Source organism: Ornithorhynchus anatinus, chromosome 4, assembly GCF_004115215.2.
Source record: "Ornithorhynchus anatinus isolate Pmale09 chromosome 4, mOrnAna1.pri.v4, whole genome shotgun sequence".
NCBI classification, from domain to species: Eukaryota; Metazoa; Chordata; class Mammalia; order Monotremata; family Ornithorhynchidae; genus Ornithorhynchus; species Ornithorhynchus anatinus.
In genome coordinates, this window is record NC_041731.1 from 129,401,043 (window position 1) to 129,418,809 (window position 17,767).

General features: G+C 51.0%; 1 protein-coding gene across 2 annotated transcripts in view; it reads left to right on the forward strand.

The window, feature by feature from the left end:
* Positions 1 to 15,062: 15,062 nt before the first annotated feature.
* Positions 15,063 to 17,767, forward strand: part of SORCS2 (sortilin related VPS10 domain containing receptor 2) — a 1,085,532-nt gene continuing 1,082,827 nt past the window's right edge. For both annotated transcript variants that reach the window (XM_029063664.2, XM_029063665.2), the window contains exon 1: positions 15,063 to 15,402. In XM_029063664.2, coding sequence (XP_028919497.1) covers positions 15,124 to 15,402 — 279 coding nt within the window. In that variant the 5' untranslated portion in view covers positions 15,063 to 15,123. The remainder of the gene's footprint in view (positions 15,403 to 17,767) is intronic.

The following is a 17,767-nucleotide window of genomic DNA, read 5'->3' on the forward strand; positions in this document are numbered from 1 at the left end:
AATAGGGTAATTTGCTTGCATCTACCCCAGTGCTTAGAACAGTGCTTGGCATGTAGTGAGCGCTTAACAAGTCTTGTCTTATGGTGTCGAGTCATCCCCGACCCATAGCGACTCCTCGGATACATGGTTCCAGAAGGCCCCGCTCTCTGTCTGCTATTGTTCGGGTAGTGGATCCACAGAGTTTTCTTGGCCCAGATCCTATAGTGGTTGACCACTGCCGCCTTCTGCATATTGAACTCGAGCCCTTGCCCTCGACTCTCTCCCAGGCCGTTGCTCCCCAGCACGGGAGAGTTTTGACTTGTAGCCGATGGCCCGCCACTCGCTAGCCACTGGCCAAGCTAGCAATGGAAGGGACAGGCCTCTGCTTTACTCTCCCTCCCGTAGCCAAGACTGGTAGACGAATGGAAACTCTCCAGATGGCATCCTGAGAGGGGGTTTAACAAGTACCCTAAGTATTATCAATTGTTATCACTGGTTAATATTAATAATGATGATGGTATTTGTTAAGCGCTTACTATGTGCCAAGCACCGTTCTAAGTGCAAAAGTAGATACAGGGTAATCGGGTTGCCCCACGTGGGGCTCACAGTCTTAATCCCCATTTTTCAGATGCGGTAACTGAGGCACAGAGAAGTTGTGACTTGACCAAAATCACGCAACTGATGAGTGGCGGAGCCAGGATTAGAACCCACGACCTCTGACTCCCAAGCCTGGACTCTTTCCGCTAAGCCGCTTTGTCTCCTGGCTTAAAGAAAAATTTGTGAATGGGCTCTCTGACCTTGTAGGGGAAGTTGACATTCCGGACTTTTGTCCTTTCTCGCTAGAACCGATGAGATTTTGACTAAAGGAGAAGACTCCCACCTTCCATGTGGGATAAGAACTATGGTTTTTTGGGGGTTTTTTTCCCATGTGGCATTTGTAAGCGCTTACTGCTCAGTGACAAGAGCACAGACTTGGGAGTCAGAGGTCATGGGTTCTAATCCCAGCTCCGCCACTTATAAGCTATGTGACTTTAGTCATGTCATTTCACTTCCTTGTGCCTCAGTTCCCTCATCTGTAAAATGGGGATTAAGACTGTGAGTCCCACGTGGGACAACCTGATTACCATGTATCCCCCCCAGCGCTTAGAACAATGCTTGGCCCATAGTAAGTGCTTAACAAATAACTTCAATATTAATATTATTAATACTACTATGGGTTAAGCACCGTTCAAAGCACTGGGGTAGATACAGGTTTATCAAGGTGGTCACAGTTCCTGTCCCACATAATAATAATAATGTTGGTATTTGTTAAGTTCTTACTATGTGCAGAGCACAGTTCTAAGCGCTGGGGTAGATACAGGGTAATCAGGTTGTCCCTCATGAGGCTCACAGTCTTAATCCTCATTTTACAGATGAGGTAACTGAGGCACAGAGAAGCTAAGTGACTTGCCCACAGTCACACGGCTGACAAGTGGCAGAGTCGGCATTCGAACCCGTAACCTCTGACTCCCAAGCCCGTGCTCTTTCCACTGAGCCACGCTGCTTCTCTGAGCACATGGGGCTCACAGTGTAAGAGGGAGGGAGTATGATTTAATCTCTGTTTTACAGTTGAGGAAACGGAAGCACAGAGAAGTGAAATGACTTGCCCAAGGTCACCCAACAAACAATTGGCAGAGCCGGGATTAGAACTCAGGTCCTCTGCCTTCCAGGCCCATGTTCGTTACGCTAGACCACACTGCTTCTCTTCTGTCTAGCCCAGTGTTTTGTATGGTGCTTGGTACACAGTGGGTGCTCAACAAAGACTCTTAAGTATTATGGTATTAATAATAATAATAATAATAGTGATTGGTTTTTTTTTTAAGTATTTACTGTATGCCAGGCAAGCGCTGGGTACATACAAGGTAGTCAGTTTGGACACAGTCTCTGTCCCACATGGAGCTCACAGTCTTAATCCCCATTTTGCAGAAGAGGATTAAGCTAGGATTCTATTTTTAGCTCCCAATGAAAAGATATGTGACACACAGTAAGTTTCTTGTAGGCAGTGATCATATCTACCAACTCTGCTGTATTCTCCCAAATGCTTAGAACAGTTCTCTGCGCACCGTAAGCCCTCAATACGTACCACTGACTAACTGTGAGGGGGCAGTGTGATCTAATGCAAAGTTGGGAGTAAATCAGTACGATTTATTGAGCGCTTGCTGAGTGTAGGGCACTGAACTTTGAATTTGGGAGAGTACAACACAACAGACACATTCCCTGCCCACAACCTTCTTACAGTTTAGAGGGGGAGACAGACACTGATATAAATAAATATTGCATAGTGGATAGAGCCCAGGCCTGGGAGTCTGAAGGTCATAGGTTCTAATCCTCTAATCTAATCCTAATCTAATCGATTAGACCGTAAGCCCGTCAAAGGGCAGGGCCTGTCTCTATCTGTTACCGATTCGTACATTCCAAACGCTCAGTACAGTGCTCTGCACATAGTAAGCGCTCAATAAATACTACTGAGTGAAATACTATTGAATGAATAATCCCGCCTCTGCCACTTGTCCGTTGTGTGACCTTGGGCAAGTCACTTAAGCAGCGTGGCTCAGTGGAAAGAGCCTGGGCTTCGGAGTCAGAGGTCATGAGTTCGACTCCCGGGTCTGCCACTTGGCAGCTGTGTGACTGTGGGCAAGTCACTTAACTTCTCTGTGCCTCAGTTCTCTCATCTGTAAAATGGGGATTAAAAGTGTGTGAGCCCCACGTGGGACAACCTGATTACCCTGTGTCTACCCCAGCGCTTAGAACAGTGCTCGGCACCCAGTAAGCGCTTAACAAATACCAACATTTATTTATTTTTATTTTTCTCCGGATCTCAGTTCCCTCATCTGTAAAATGGGGATTGAAACTGTGAGCTTCACGAGGCACAGGGACTTTGTCCAACCTGATTTGCTTGGATCCACCTCAGAGCTTAGTAGAGTGCCTGGCACGTAGTAAGAATTTAGCAAATGCCATCATTATTATTATCATATATAAATTATGGATATGTACATATGTGCTGTACCAAGGGGCCCGGGTTCTAATCCTAGCTTTGCCACTGACCCGCTGGATGACTGCACCAAGAACCCTAACTTCTCTGTACTTCAGTTTTCTCATGGGTAAAATTAGTATCATGGTATTTGTTAAGCAATTACTTTCTGTCAAACCCCGTTCTAAGCACTGGGGTAAATACGCATCGCTCAGGTTGGACGCCGTCCACAGTACCCTTGGGAGGTCGCAGTGAAAGTAGGAGGGAGGATGAAAAAATGATGAAAAAAATCCTCATTTTTCAGTGGAGGAAACTGAGTCAGAGAGAAGTGAACTGACTTGTCCAAAGTCACACAGCAGACATGTGGTGGAGTTGGGATTAGAACTCAGTTCCTTCTGACTCCCAGGCCCAGGCTCTATCCATTAGGCTACGTTGCTTCTCAGTGGAGATAAAATACCTGCTCTTCCTCCCTATTAGGTTGTGAGCAGCTGAGGGACAGGGGCTGTGGCTAGTTGAATTATTTTGTAATGACAATGATGATGATAATTGTGGTTTTTGTTAAGCGCTTATTATGTGTCAGACATTGTTCTATACGCTAGGGTGGATTCAAGCAAATTGGTTAGGACACAGTCTCTGTCCCACATGGGGCTCACAGTCTTAATCCCAATTTGCTGAAGAGATACCAGAGGCACAGAGAAGTGAAGTGACTGGCCCAAGGTCACACAGCAAACACGTGGTGGAGTTGGGATTAGAACCCACGTCCTTTCGACTCCCAGGGCCGGGCTCTTTCCACTAGACCATGTTGCTTCTCGATGGAGATAAAATACCTGCTTTTTCGCCCTATTAGGTTGTGAACCTCTGAGGGATGGGGACTGTGACTAATCTAATTATTTTGTAATAATAATAATTGCGGTATTTTTTAAACGCTTACTATGTGCCAGGCACTGTATTATGCACTGGGGTGGATTCAAGCAAATTGGTTTCGACACAGTCCCTGTCCCACATGGGGCTCACAGTCTTCATACCAATTTTGCAGATGAGATAATGGGGGTATAGAGAAGTGAAGTAAGTTGCCCAAGGTCACACAAGAGACAAGTGGCAGAGTTGGGATTAGAACCCAGATCCTTCTGACTCCCAGGCCAGGGCTCTACCCATTAGGCCACGCTGCCTCGTTGCCTGTACTTGTTCCATTCTTCAGTGCTTAATAGCAACTATTATTTACAGTCTAGGAGAAGCATCCTAAATTAGCCATCATCATTCACCCTGGTGTTTGATTAATGCACAGATTCCATTCTCCCTCCCATTCCGGAATATTTTTGTGCATCTGATTCTTAAAATGTTGCTCATACAGTTTTTCACTGAAATATAAAAAGGCTTGATATGAAATCAAATGGCAACAAGAGTTTTGATTTTTCTATTTAAAATATATCCTGAAGTAAAAAAAAAATTTGAAAGGATCACCCATTTCCATTCATAACTCATTTTCACAAGTTGAAGGCTTTGATATCTTTTTCTGTAGACAAATTTAAATTCCGGAGATCTCCAAGGTTAAAAAGGCATCCCTCTAGACTCTAAACTCATTGTGGGCGGGGAATGTGTCTGTTATACTTTGTGCTCTGCCACTTGTCAGCTGTGTGACTGTGGGCAAATCACTTAACTTCTTTGTGCCTCAGTTACCTCACCTGTAAAATGGGGATTCAGACTGTGAGCCTCACGTGGGACAACCTGATTACCCTGTATCTATCCCAGCGCTTAGAACAGTGCTCTGCACATAGTAAGCGCTTAACAAATACCAACATTATTATTACTCTCCCAATCACTTAGTAGAGTGCCCTGCATGCAGTAAGTGCTCAAGAAATATGATTGGTTTAATCAGTGGTGTGATTTTTAAAAATAGGGAGAAATGAACCAGACTCCTAATAATAATAATGATTCATTCATTCAATCAATCATATTTATTAAGCGCTTACTGTGTACAGAGCACTGTACTAAGCACTTGGAAAGTATAATTCAGAAACAAATAGAGACAATCCCTGCCCACAAGGGGCTCACAGTCTAGAAGGGGGAAGGCAGACATCAAAACAAGTAAACAGGCATCAATAGCATCAGTATAAATGAATAGAATTATAGATACTGATGAGAAGCAGCGTGGAAAGAGCCTGGGATTGGGAGTCAGAGGTCATGAGTTCTAGTCCCACTCTGCCAATTAGCTGTGTGACTTCGGGCAAGTCACTTAACTTCTCTGGGCCTCAATGACCTCATCTGTAAATTGGGAATTAAGATTTGGAGCCCCACGTGGGACAACCTGATGATCTTGTATCTACCCCAGTGCTTAGAACAGTGCTTGGCACATAGTAAGCGCTTACCAAATACCATTATTATTATTATCATTAATATAAATAAATGGAATAATAATAACGATTGTACTGTGTGTCAAGCACTGTGCTAATTGCTGAGGTAGATAACAATACAGCCAGATGAGCCACAGTCCCTGTCCCACACAGGCCTCACAGTCTAAGGGGGAGAGACAGCCGGGATGGAATTTCCCATTTTCCCGATAATAATAACGTTGGTATTTGTTAAGCGCTTACTACGTGCAGGGCACTGTTCTAAGCGCTGGGGTAGCTACAGGGTAATCAGGTTGTCCCATGTGGGGCTCACACTTTTAATCCTCATTTTACAGATGAGGTAACTGAGGCACGGAGAAGTTGAGTGACTTGCCCAAAGTCACACAGGTGACAGGTGGTGGGGCTGGGATTAGAACCCATGACCTCTAACTCCTAAGACCGGGCTCTTTCCACTGAGAAACCGACTTCCAGAGAGGTGAAGTGACTTGCTTGAAGTCACCCAGGAGGCAGGTGGGTAGAGCCGGGATGAGAACCCAAGTCTGGCTGGTTAGTTAGCTCAGTCCGTTAGCACGTGGGGCTAATAACGCCGAGATTGTGGGCACAGTCTCTGTATAGGCCATTTACCTAACCCAGTTATCTTGTATCTACCCCAGTGCTTAGTACAGTGCCTGACCCATAATAAGCACTTAACAGATACCACAATTATTATTAAGTCAATCTCTCTGAGGCTCTCCCTTTGGCCTCCACCTCTCTAATTTTGCTGCTGGTTTGGATTAACATCTGGACCATGCCTAATGTGACTGTGGGCAAGTCACTTAACTTCTCTGTGCCTCAGTTACCTCATCTGTAAAATGGGGATGAAGACTGTGAGTCTCACGTGGGACGACCCGCAGCGTGGCGCGGTGGAAAGAGCACGGGCTTTGGAGTCAGGGCTCATGAGTTCGAATCCCAGCTCTGCCACTTGTCAGCTGTGTGACTGTGGGCAAGTCACTTAACTTCTCTGTGCCTCAGTTCCCTCATCTGTAAAATGGGGATTAAGACTGTGAGCCCCACCTGGGACAACCTGATTCCCCTGTGTTTACCCCAGCGCTTAGAACAGTGCTCAGCACACAGTAAGCGCTTAACAAATACCAACATTATTATTATTATTATTGTTACTGCTCTGCCCTGCTTCAGTTTGGTAAAGAGAACGCAATTCTCGATTCTTCCCACTAAAAAGTATTTATTTCCTTCATCCTCTTCTTTGTTTTCTGAAAGTGATTTTAAAAACACCTCTTTCAGCTGCATTCCCACTCTCTCTTCCCCCCTTCAATTTAAACACACGTTTCTCTAGTCTTTGGTTCCAGAACATCAGGCGGCATTTACTGGAGTGGGAAAGAACCCCCAAAAGACCTTCTAATGATAATAATAATTGTGGTATTTGTTAAGTGCTCATTCTATGCCAGGCACTGTACTAAGCGCTGGGGTGAATACAAGCAAATAGGGTTGGATGCAGTCCCTGGCCTGCATGGGGCTCACAGTCTTAATCCCCATTTTACAGATGAGGTAAATGCGGCTCAGAGAAGTGAAGTGACTTGCCCATGGCCACATAGACTAATGGTGGAGCTGGAATTCGAACCCATGACCTTCTGTCTCCCGGGCCCGGGCTCTATCCACTACGTCACGCAGTCTTCCAAGCATTTCTAATGAATTTACCAATTCTCTTTGGCCTTCATAGCGAACCGGCCTACTTTGGAAATCCAAACGCTCTGAATTTAATCACATTTAACGTATTGTCACTAGAGATTTGCAGTAGTGGAAAGAAAAAATCCAGAAATTTAAATGAGTAAATGACATGATTAAAGAGGGGGAAACGAGCATAGCATTTATCTCTGGTTTTTGGAAATTGCCTTATAAGACAGGATTCTGACAGAGCCTTTGAGACCACTCCATCCACAGGCAGTCCATAGGCACAAGTGAATAATAATAATGATAATAATAATGAAGGTACTTGTTGGGTGCTTACTATGTGCCAACCACTGTTATATGCACTGGGGTAGGTACAAGCTAATCAGGTTGGACACAGTCCAACAGTCATAATAACGATGGTATTTGTCAAGCGCGTACTATGTGCCGGGCACTGTACTAAGCACTGGGGTGGATACAAGCAAATCAGTTCCTGTCCCACATGGGTCTCATATTCTCAATCCCCATTTTGCCGATGGGGTAACCGGGGTCCAGTGAAGTGACTTATCCAAGGTCACACAGCAGACAAGCGGTGGAGCTGGGATTAGAACCCATGACCTCTTTATTCCCATACCCGGGCTCCATCCGCTACGCCATGCCGCTTCTCAACAGTGAACAGCAACGGCAACCGGGACTCAACCCCTAACTCCATCTAGGAGATAGATGAAGTGAGACATCTTTGTGACTCTGCGTTGATCAATTCATCCTCTGAATCTGAATCATAAGATTTTTTTTCTCTTGCTCTGTCTGGAGAGCGCCTGGGGTGTGATTGGTTAAATAAACTCTCCGATCGTTTTATGAATCCAGTTATTGTTGAATATTGACCGAGCGCCCGGGAGGCTTTGGAGCACGTGACTTTGACCGCGTAGCAAGAACCTCAAACGAGAAGCACTGAGCGTTTAGACCTATGATATCCCCCCTCCCATCCCGAGTTGAGGGGGCTCAGTAAGTTGCACAAACTTCTCTGTGTCTCATTCTTTTGGTTTCCTGTCAGGACCCTAAGCGATGGAAAACAAAAATATGGCAAGCGGGAAAGACCGACTTTAAAGAAAGCGTTGGAATCTGAAATCACCTGCTCCAAAGTTCTTTGGATTAGTCGGAGACCTGATTTAAAGTCTTCAAGCAGTACTCTGCTGCACATAGTTTAGTGCTCACTTCATTCATTAATTCAATCGTATTTATTGAGCGCTTACTATGTACAGAAAACTGTACTAAGCGCTTGGAATGTACATTTCGGCAACAGATAGAGACCATCCCTGGCCAACAACGGGCTCACAGTCTAGATGGGGGAGACACAACAAAACGAAACAAGTAGTCAGGCATGTACTGTTGATTGATTGATTAGTGAGGAGGGGAGGGGGATGTTCAGCTTCCAGATCAGCAGGACTGAAAAGGGAAGCAGCGTAGCCCAGTGGATATAGCCCGGGCCTGGGATTCCAGCCGTCCCGGGTTCTAATTCCGACTTTGCCACTTGTCTGCTGGAGTTCTCTTTGACATCATTATCATTATTATTATTGTAGTACATGTTAAGTGCTTTCTAGGTGCCACGCACTGTCCTAAGCGCTGGGGTAGATAAAGGTAATCAGGTTGTCCCACTTGGGGCTCACAGCCTTGATCCCCATTTTACAGATGAGGTAACTGAGGCCCAGAGAAGTTAAGTGGCTTGGCCAAGGTCACACAGCAGACAAGTGGCGGAGTCAGGATGAGAACCCACGTCCTCTGACTCCCAAGCCCGGGCTCTTTTCACTAACCCATGCTGCTTCTCAACATTGTAGACGAACGACATTAAGATTGTAGATCTCGACATTGTAGACTAAAGTTTCTGCGTTTCTTTTTTAATGGTAATCAAGCTCTCACTGTGTGCCGGGCACTGTACTAAGCACTGGGGTAGATCCAGGTAATCAGCGAGGACACAGTCCATGTCCCACATGGGGCGCAGAGTCGTCATCTCCATTTTACAGCGGAGGGAACTGAGGCACAGAGAGCGAAGTGACTTGCCCAAGGTCACACAGCAGGCAAGTGGCAGAGCCGGGATGAGAACTTCAGATTGGTTCATTCATTCGGTCATATTTATCGAGCGCTTACTGAGTGCAGAACACTATTCTAAGTGCTTGGGAAAGTCCTGTACAACAGTAAATGGTGACATTCCTTGCCCACAACAAGCTCACAGTTTAAATGGGGGAAGACTGATTTTTGTTAAGTGTTTCAGATCCTCTGACTCCCACGCCTGTGCTCTATCCAATAGGCAACACTGCTACTCATTTTCAAGTTACCAGAGCAGTAACAAACTTAAGAATCACCTACCGTGCTTTCACATGCTGAATTTTCTCCCAGACACAGAGGGGTCAATCTTATTTTCTTATTTCTGATTTCAATCATTTCCTTCTACAGAAACGCTCTGGGAATGTCACCCCCGCTCCTCAAAAATCCCCAGTAGTTGTCTATCAACCTCCATCTCAAATGAAAACTTCTCACTCTTGGCTTCAAAGCTGTCCATCCCCCTGCCCCCTCCTACCTCACCTCCCTTCTCTCCTTTTTCCCGGCCCATACACTCCGCTCCGCTGTTGCCGCTAACCTCCTCACTGGGCCTTGTTCTCTCCTGTCCGGCTGTTGACCCCTGGCCCACGTCCTACCCCTGGCCTGGAATGCCCTCCCTCCTCACATCCGCCAAACTAGCACACTTTCCCCTTTCAAAGCCCTATTGAGAGCTCACCTCCTCCAGGAGGCCTTCCCACACTGAGCCCCCCTATTCCTCTGCTCCTCCTCCCCTCCCCATCACCCTGACTCCCTCCCTCTACTCTACTCACTCCCCTCTCACAGCATTTGTGTAAATATGTACATATTTATAATTCTATTTATTTATATTAATGATGTGTATAGATCTATAATTCTACTTATTTATATTGATGCTATTGATACCTGTTTACTTGTTTTGATTTCTTTTTCCCCCTTCTAGATTGTGAGCCCATTGTGGGGAGGGATTGTCTCTCTTTGTTGCCAAATTGTACTTTCCAAGCACTTAGTACCGTGCTCTGCACACAGTAAACACTCAATATGACTGAATGAAGGGATGAATAGATTTTCAGGATGGGCTGAAGGGGAGAGGGCTTGGGGAGTGGCAAGTGGGAAAGAGTGACTTTAAAGAAAGTGTTCAACCCAATTGGGAATCACAAATCACCTGTTCTCAAGTTCTTTGGACCAGTTGGAGACCTGATTTAAGTTCTCTGTGCAGTGATCTGCACACAGTTAAATGTTTAGTAAATACCCGTCCCTGCTGAACTCCACCCTCTGGCTCCCCTATCCCTTTATCGATCTCATACCATGAACCCCCAGCGCTGGATCACCGGCACTGTCCTCTGAACGCTGCTGGAGGAGATCTAAACATCAGGCCCACCTTGTCCACTTCATATTTGTCCTTTCTTGCCTCTGCCCTTTCCTCCGTCTGGCAAAACTATTTCTCTTCCCTTATTGACCCCCATGCCCATCACCCTTACCAGTTGTTCCAGACATTTAACTCCCTCCTTAGGCCCCCTGTTCCCCTGCCTACCCCATCCCTTGCCCCCAATGAGTTGGCCATCTACTTATTAAGAAAATTAACACCATCGGGTGCGAGCTCCCTAAATTCACTCCTCCCCTTCCTCAGTCCCCTCTCCTCCCAGACCCCTCTTCAAGTTTCCCATCCTTCCCAACAGTATCTCCAGAGGAGATCTCCTGCCTCCTCTCAAATGCCACTCCCTCTACCTATGCATCTGACACCATTCCTTAGCACCTTGTAAAAACTCTTGTCCCTTCCCTTCTTAGCAGCCATCTTCAACTGTCTATTCTCCAGTGGTTTCTTCCCCATTGCCTAAAAATATGCCCACATCTCCCCCAATCTAAAAAAAAAAAAACACCCTCCCTTGACCCCATAGCTCTCTCCAGTTATCACCCCATCTCTCTCCTACCTTTGCTCTCCAAACTCCTCGAGCAAGTCGTCTACCCCGGCTGCTTCGAATTCCTCTCCTCCAATTCTCTCCTGGACCCCCTCCAATCTGGCTTCCGTCCCCTTCACTCCATTGAAACCGCCCTCTCAAAGGTCACCCATGATCTCCTTCTTGCCAAATCCAACGGTTCCTACTCCATCCTAATTCTCCTTGACCTCTCAGCTGCCTTTGACACTGTGGACCATCCCCTTCTCCTGGACTCATTATCCAACCTTGGCTTCACTGACTCTGTCCTCTCCTGGTTCTCTTCTTATCTCCCTGGCCGCTCATCCTCCTCCCATCCCTTTAACTGTAGGGGTCCCTCAAGGAGAATAGAAGGGGACTCAGAATTGAACCTTGAGGGACCCCTACAGTTAAAGGGGTGGGAGGGGGAGGAGAAGTCCGTGAAGGAGACTGAGGATGAGGATGAGAACTCATTTGCTTCCACGGCTTCACCTACCATCTCTATGTGGATGACACCCAAATCTATATCTCTCCTCCTCTGATCGCTCTCCCTCTCTTCAGGCTCACATCTCCTCCTGCCTTCAAGACATCTCTACTTGGAAGTCCTCTGACCCCTTCAAACTTAACATGTCCGAAACAGAGCTCCTTATCTTGCCACCCCAAACCTTTCCTCTCCTGTGTTTTCATGTCACAGTAGACGCCACCACCATCCTTCCAGTCTCACAAGCCCGTAACCTTGCCGTCCTCCTTGACTCTGCTCTCTCATTCAGCCCACATATCCAATCCGTCATCAAATCCTGCCGGTCTCACCTTCACAACATTGCCAAGATCCTCCCTTTCTTTTCCATCCTTTCCTTTCCTCACCACATTAGTATAATCACTCATCCAATCCTGCCTAGATGACTGCATCAGCCTCCTTGCTGATCTCCCAATCTCCTGCCTCTCTCCACAGTAGTCATTCATTCAATAGTATTTATTGAGCGCTTACTATGTGCGGAGCACCGTACTAAACGCTTGTAGTGTACAATTCGGTAACAGATAGAGACAATCCCTGCCCAACAACGGGCTCACAGTCTAAATGGGGGAGACAGCAAAGCAAAACAGAACAAAACAAAACAAGGAATCTAGCTTCACTCTGCTGCCTGGTTTATCTTCCTACAGAAACGCCCTGGGCAAGTCACCCCCTTCATCCCAAATCTCCAGTGGTTGCCCATCCACCTCCGTATCAAATAAAAACTCCTCACCGTTGGTTTTAAAGCCATCCATCCCCTCGCCCCCTCCTACCTCACCTCCCTTCTCTCCTTCTCCAACCCAGCCTGCAGACTCAGCTCCTCTGGTGCCGCTAACCTTCTCACTGGGCCTCCATCTCGCCTTTCTTGCTGCCAACCCCTGGCCCATATCCTGCCTCTGGCCTGGACCTGGAATGCCCTCCCTCCTCAAATCTGCCAGACAATTACTCTCCCCACTTTCAAAGCTTTACTGAAAAAAAAAATGACATTTGTTAAGCACTTACTATGTGCAAAGCACTATTCTAAGCACTGGGGAGGATACAAGGCGATCAGGTTGTCCCACGTGGGGCTCACGGTCTTAATCACCATTTTACAGATGAGGTAACTGAGACACAGAGAAGTTAAGTGACTTGCCCAAAGTCACACAGCTGACAAACGGTGGAGCCGGGATTAGAACCCATGACCTCTGACTCCCAAGCCCGGGCTCTTTCCACCGAACCAACCTGCTTCTCTACTTGCCCAAGGTCACCCGGCAGAAAGGCGGTGCAGCTGAGATTAGAACCCGCAACCTCCAAATCCCAAGCCCAGGCTGTTGCCACTAGGCCACGCTGCTTCGCATTTCCTCCTGTGGGTTGCCGGACTTGCTGTTCAATTCCTCCTCACTCCCGGTGCTCCGGCTTGGGGCTCTGGGCTCTGGGAGAGGGATTCATTCATTCGGTTGTATTTAGTGAGCACTTACTGTGTGCCGAGCACTGTCCTAAGCGCTTGGAATGTACAATTCGGCAAGAGATAGAGACAATCCCTGCCCAACAACGGGCTCAAAGTTTAAAAGGGGGAGGCAGACGGCAAAACAAAACAAGTAGTCAGGCAGGGTTAAAGGTTAACTATGTGGGAAGAAGGGGAATCCTGGTGCTCTCACTCTGGGGGAGGGATGGGAGGGAGCCCAGGTGCTCAGCCTCTGGGGGAGGGATGGGGATCCTGCCGTCTCCCCCAGTGCCCTGGAAACTCCTCCAGGGCGGTACAGGGGGCAGCTGTCTTGCTTCCCGAGGTCCCCTCCCCTCCAAGGGTCTTGTCTGTTGGGTGGTCCTACTCTTCTTCCCGCCCCCCAACCCCCCGCCTGGGATCTCGACCCCTCTTGGGTGCATCCCTCTCCCCCAAAAGGTTCTTGTCTGTTGGGTGGTCGTCTCTCCCCTCCCCTCAGAATCCCCTCTGTTGGGGACCCCCTCCCCACTGGGATCTCCTCTGTTGGGGGACTCCCTCTTCCCACGAAAGGGTCTTTCTTATCTGTTGGGTGGTCTTCTCTCCCCCCCGCCCCGAATCCCCTGAGTCGGGGGCCCCCCTCCCCCCGGGATCTCCTCTGTTGGGTGCCTCCCCCTTCCCCTGAGAGAGTCTTGTCTGTTGGGTGGTCTTCTCTCCCCGCCCCCCCCCAAGAATCCCCTGTGTGGGGTGCCCCCTCCCCCAGAGATCTCTTCTGTTGGGTGACTCCCCCTTCCTCCCCAAGGATCTTGTCTGTTGGGTGGTCTTCCCTCCCGCCATCCAGAATCCCCTGTGTTGGGGGCCCTCCCCCCACCCCCCCGGAATCTCCTCTGTTGGGTGCCTCTCCCTTCCCCCCAAGGGTCTTGTCTGTTGGGTGGTCTTCTTCCCCCACCAGAATCCCCTCTCTTGGGGGCCCCCTCCCCCCCAAGATATCTTCCATTGGGCGCCTCTCCCTTCCCCCCAAGGGTCTTGTCTGTTGGGTGGTCTTCTCTCCCCCCACCAGAATCCCCTGTGTTGGGGCCCCCTCCCCTCACCAACATCTCCTCTGTTGAGTGCTTCCCCCTTGCCCCCCAAGGATCTTGTCTGTTGGGTAGTCTTCTCTCCCCCCACCAGAATCCCTCTGTTGAGTGCCCCCTCCCCCAGGATCTCCTCTGTTGGGTGCTTCCCCCCCCCCCCCAAGAATCTTATCTGTTGGGTGGTCTCTCTCCCCCCACCAGAATCCGTCTGTTGGGTGCCCCCTCCCCCTCCAGATCTCCTCTTTTGGGTGCCTCCCTCCCCCCCCCCCAAGGATCTTGTCTGTTGGGTGCTATTCTCTCCCCCCAGCAGAATCCCCTGTGTCGGGGGCCGCGTCCCCCAGGATCTCCTCTCTTGAGTGGCTCCCCCTCCCCCCAACGATCTTGTCTGTTGGGGGGGGTCTCCCCCCGGACAGCATCCCTCTGTTGGGCGCCCCCTCCCGCAGGATCTCCTCTGTCGGGTGCCTCCCCCGCAGGAATCCTATCTGTTGGGTGGTCTTCTTCCCCCCGGCAGAACCCTTCTACTGGGCGCCCCCTCCTCCTCCAGATCTCCTCTTTTGGGTGCCCCTCCCGCAAGGATCCTGTGGGTTGGGTGGTCTTCTCTCCCTTCCCTCCAGAATCCCGTCCTTGGAGGGTGAGGGGGGAGGGAGAGAGAAAGAGACAGAGAGAGAGACAGAGAGAGATAAGAGAGAGAAAGAGCGAGCGAGCGAGGCGGGCAGGTCCGCGGGGGGCCGGCAGGGGGCGCTGCGCGTCCTCTTCTGGGCCTGGCCGCCACCACGTTCTTTCCCGGCCAAATCTTCGCACCGCTCGCCGACCGCCCTCCTCCTCCTCCTCCTCCTCCTCCTCCTCCTCCTCCTCCTCCTCCCGGTCCTCCCTCCTCCTCCCGGTCCTCCCTCCTCCTCCCGGTCCTCCCTCCTCCTCCTCCTCCCGGTCCTCCTCCTCCTGCCTGTCCGGCCCCGACCGTCCCCGTGCATGGGGCAGAAGAGGTTGCGGCCCCCCCCTTCCCCCTCCCCAGCCCCCCGGCCCCGGCTGTGTGCGGACCCCGCCTCCCGGGAGCCCCCCCGGCCTGTCACCGTCCGGCTGTGTCCCCGAGCGTGTGTGCCAGGGTGCGAGCGGCGCCCCGGGCTCCTCCGGAGGATGGAGCGTGGGGATGATGCCCCGCCGGCCCCCCCCAGGACCGGCCCCGGGGGCGGCGCCCGGCCCCTGCCGCCCCTGCTGCCGCTGCTGCCCCTGCTGCTGCTCTTCGCCTCGGGGGTCCGGGGCTCCCCGGATCCGCCCACCGCCGGAGGAGGAGGAGGAAGAGGGGGCGCGGGGTCCCCCCGCTCCAGGGTCCCGCTGCTCAGCACCTCCTTCGTCCTCAAAGGGGACGCCACCCACAACCAGGCCATGGTCCACTGGACGGGACACAACAGCAGCGTGAGTGTCCCCCCCCCCCCCAAAAAAAAATCCGGGGCAGGGGGAGGGGGCGACCCCCTCGCCCTCCGACCTCCGCCCCTGGCCTGGCCCCGGGAGAGCCCAGGGAGAGGTTGGGGAGGGGGCGGGGGTCCTGCGGGGCTGGGGGTCCGGGACCCTCCGGGGGTGGGGGGGAGAGCCAGAGTCGCGGGGCGCCCCCTCTCCCCCCAGCTTCCCTGGGAAGTTTGCAAAGTCGGGATCCTTCCCCCCCATCTCCCCCCAGGACCCTCCCTCCACTTCCCAGGACCCCCCACAGGACCCTCCCTCTACTTCCCCAGGACCCTTCCCCTCCCCCCCCAGCTTTCCCCAGGAGACCCCCCCCCCGCCCCCCTTCCCGCACCTCTGCCCCTCCACCTTTATTGCTGCCTTGTACTTTCCGAGCGCTTAGTATAGTGCTCCGCACACGGTGAACGCTCAATAAAGGCGATGGAATGGATGGACGCCCGAACCGGCCGGGGGTCGGTGGAAGGGAGGGCGACTTCTCCCCTCCGGCCTTTAATAAAGTCCCAGACTCAAGGGCTGAGCTGTGATCGATTCACCTCCAGTCAATCAGCTGGGTCCGATTTTCTCTTTCTCCCTCTCTCTCCCTGGGGGGTCCCCAGCCGAGCGGGCTCAGCGGCGGCCACCGGACCATCCGACCCCGTCTCCCCTGTCCTGGCAAACCTCTGGTCTGATAGGGGAGGGGGGCTCCGTGCGGGACCTCCCCGCCAACCTCCCTCGGCCGGGAGCCCCGAGATATCCCGCCACCCGGACCCGCTCTCCCCCCTCTCACCGGTTCCGTCACTGACTGTGGGAGACCTGGCGACAGGTGGATGGATGGATGGATGGATGGATGGTTTGTTGGGTGGGTTGGTAGTTGAATGGATGGATAGGCAAGTGGGTGGGTGGAAGGATGGATGGATTGTCGGGTGGTTTGATGGATGGATGGACAGTGGGTGGATGGATGGATAGGCAAGTGGGTGGATGGATGGGTGGGTGGGTGGGTGGGTGAAAGGTTGGATGGATGGGTGGGTGGGTGGGTGGATGGATGGGTGGGTGAGTGGATGGATCGGGGGGTGGGTGGATGGATGGCTGGGTGGATGGAGAGGTGGGTGAGTGCTTAGTACAGTGTTAAGTGCTTAGTATAGTGCTAAGCACTTAGTACAGTGCTCTGCCCACAGTAAGCCCTCAATACGATTGAATGAACGAATGGGCAGGTGAAAGGATGGATGGATGGATGGGTGCATGGATGGATGGGTGAATGAATGGATGGGTGGGTGGGTGGGCAGATGGACGGATGGATGGACAGACGGGTGAAAGGATGGATGAGAAGCAGCGTGGCTTAGTGGCTAGAGCCCGGGCCTGGAAGTCAGAAGGTCATGGGTTCTAATCCCGGCTCCGCCACCTGTCTGCTGGGTGACCCTGGGCAAGTCCCTTAATCACTTCTCTGGGCCTCAGATCCCTCATCTGGAAAATGGGGATTAAGACTGTGAGCCCTGTGTGAGACTGGGTCCCACCTGACTCCTTTGTATCCAACTCAGCGCTTAGAACGGTCCTCGGCACAGAGTAAGCTTATTATTATTCTGGATGGTTACGAGCAAATCGGGTTGGACACGGTCCCTGTCCCACTTGGGGGCTCACAGTCTTAACCCCCCGTTTGACAGATGAAGGAATTGAGTCTCAGGAAAGTGAAGCGACTCACCCAAGGTCACACTGAAGACGAGTGGAGGAGCCTGCCCGGTGCTGCCCTCTGTCCTGTGCCACCTGGAGTCCCCAGTCTCCCCAGCCCCCACTGGACCCTGCCCCCTCGGACCCCCATCCCCCGACCCAGAGCTGAGTGACCCCCAGATTCCACAGCGTGCGCCCGCGTCCTGTGAACTGCTCGGAAGGGGATTCAGCAACGGAAAGGAATCGGGGGGAAGGAGCCACAGTCTATTACGGCGGCGATTCTCTCCGAGGAGGAGAGGACAGGCCCGGACTCCAGTTAGTGACCTGAATTTCAGAGCTCTGTGGTCCCCAAAACTGCATAATGCAAGTGACCTCTTCCTTCCCTTAGGGCATCTTGGCCCTGGATTCTTCACCCTCAGTTCTCAGTCTAGTGGGGCTTGACTGAAAAGTCAGTTGTTTTTTCCCACCCCCCTCCCCAAGTCAAGTTTTTGGGAAATACAGCTTTTCCCTCTTGCCCAGAGCCTGCCGTTTGTTTTTCGTCCCGATGTTTTGAAGCAAAACGCAATAAAGAAACAAACACGAGACAGATAAAGCTTGTTGTTCTGCTTCTCCTAAACTTGCTCAGGTAGCCAAAAAGAAAAAAAAGAAAAGAAAGGAAAAGAAATTCTCCAAGGCAGATGGG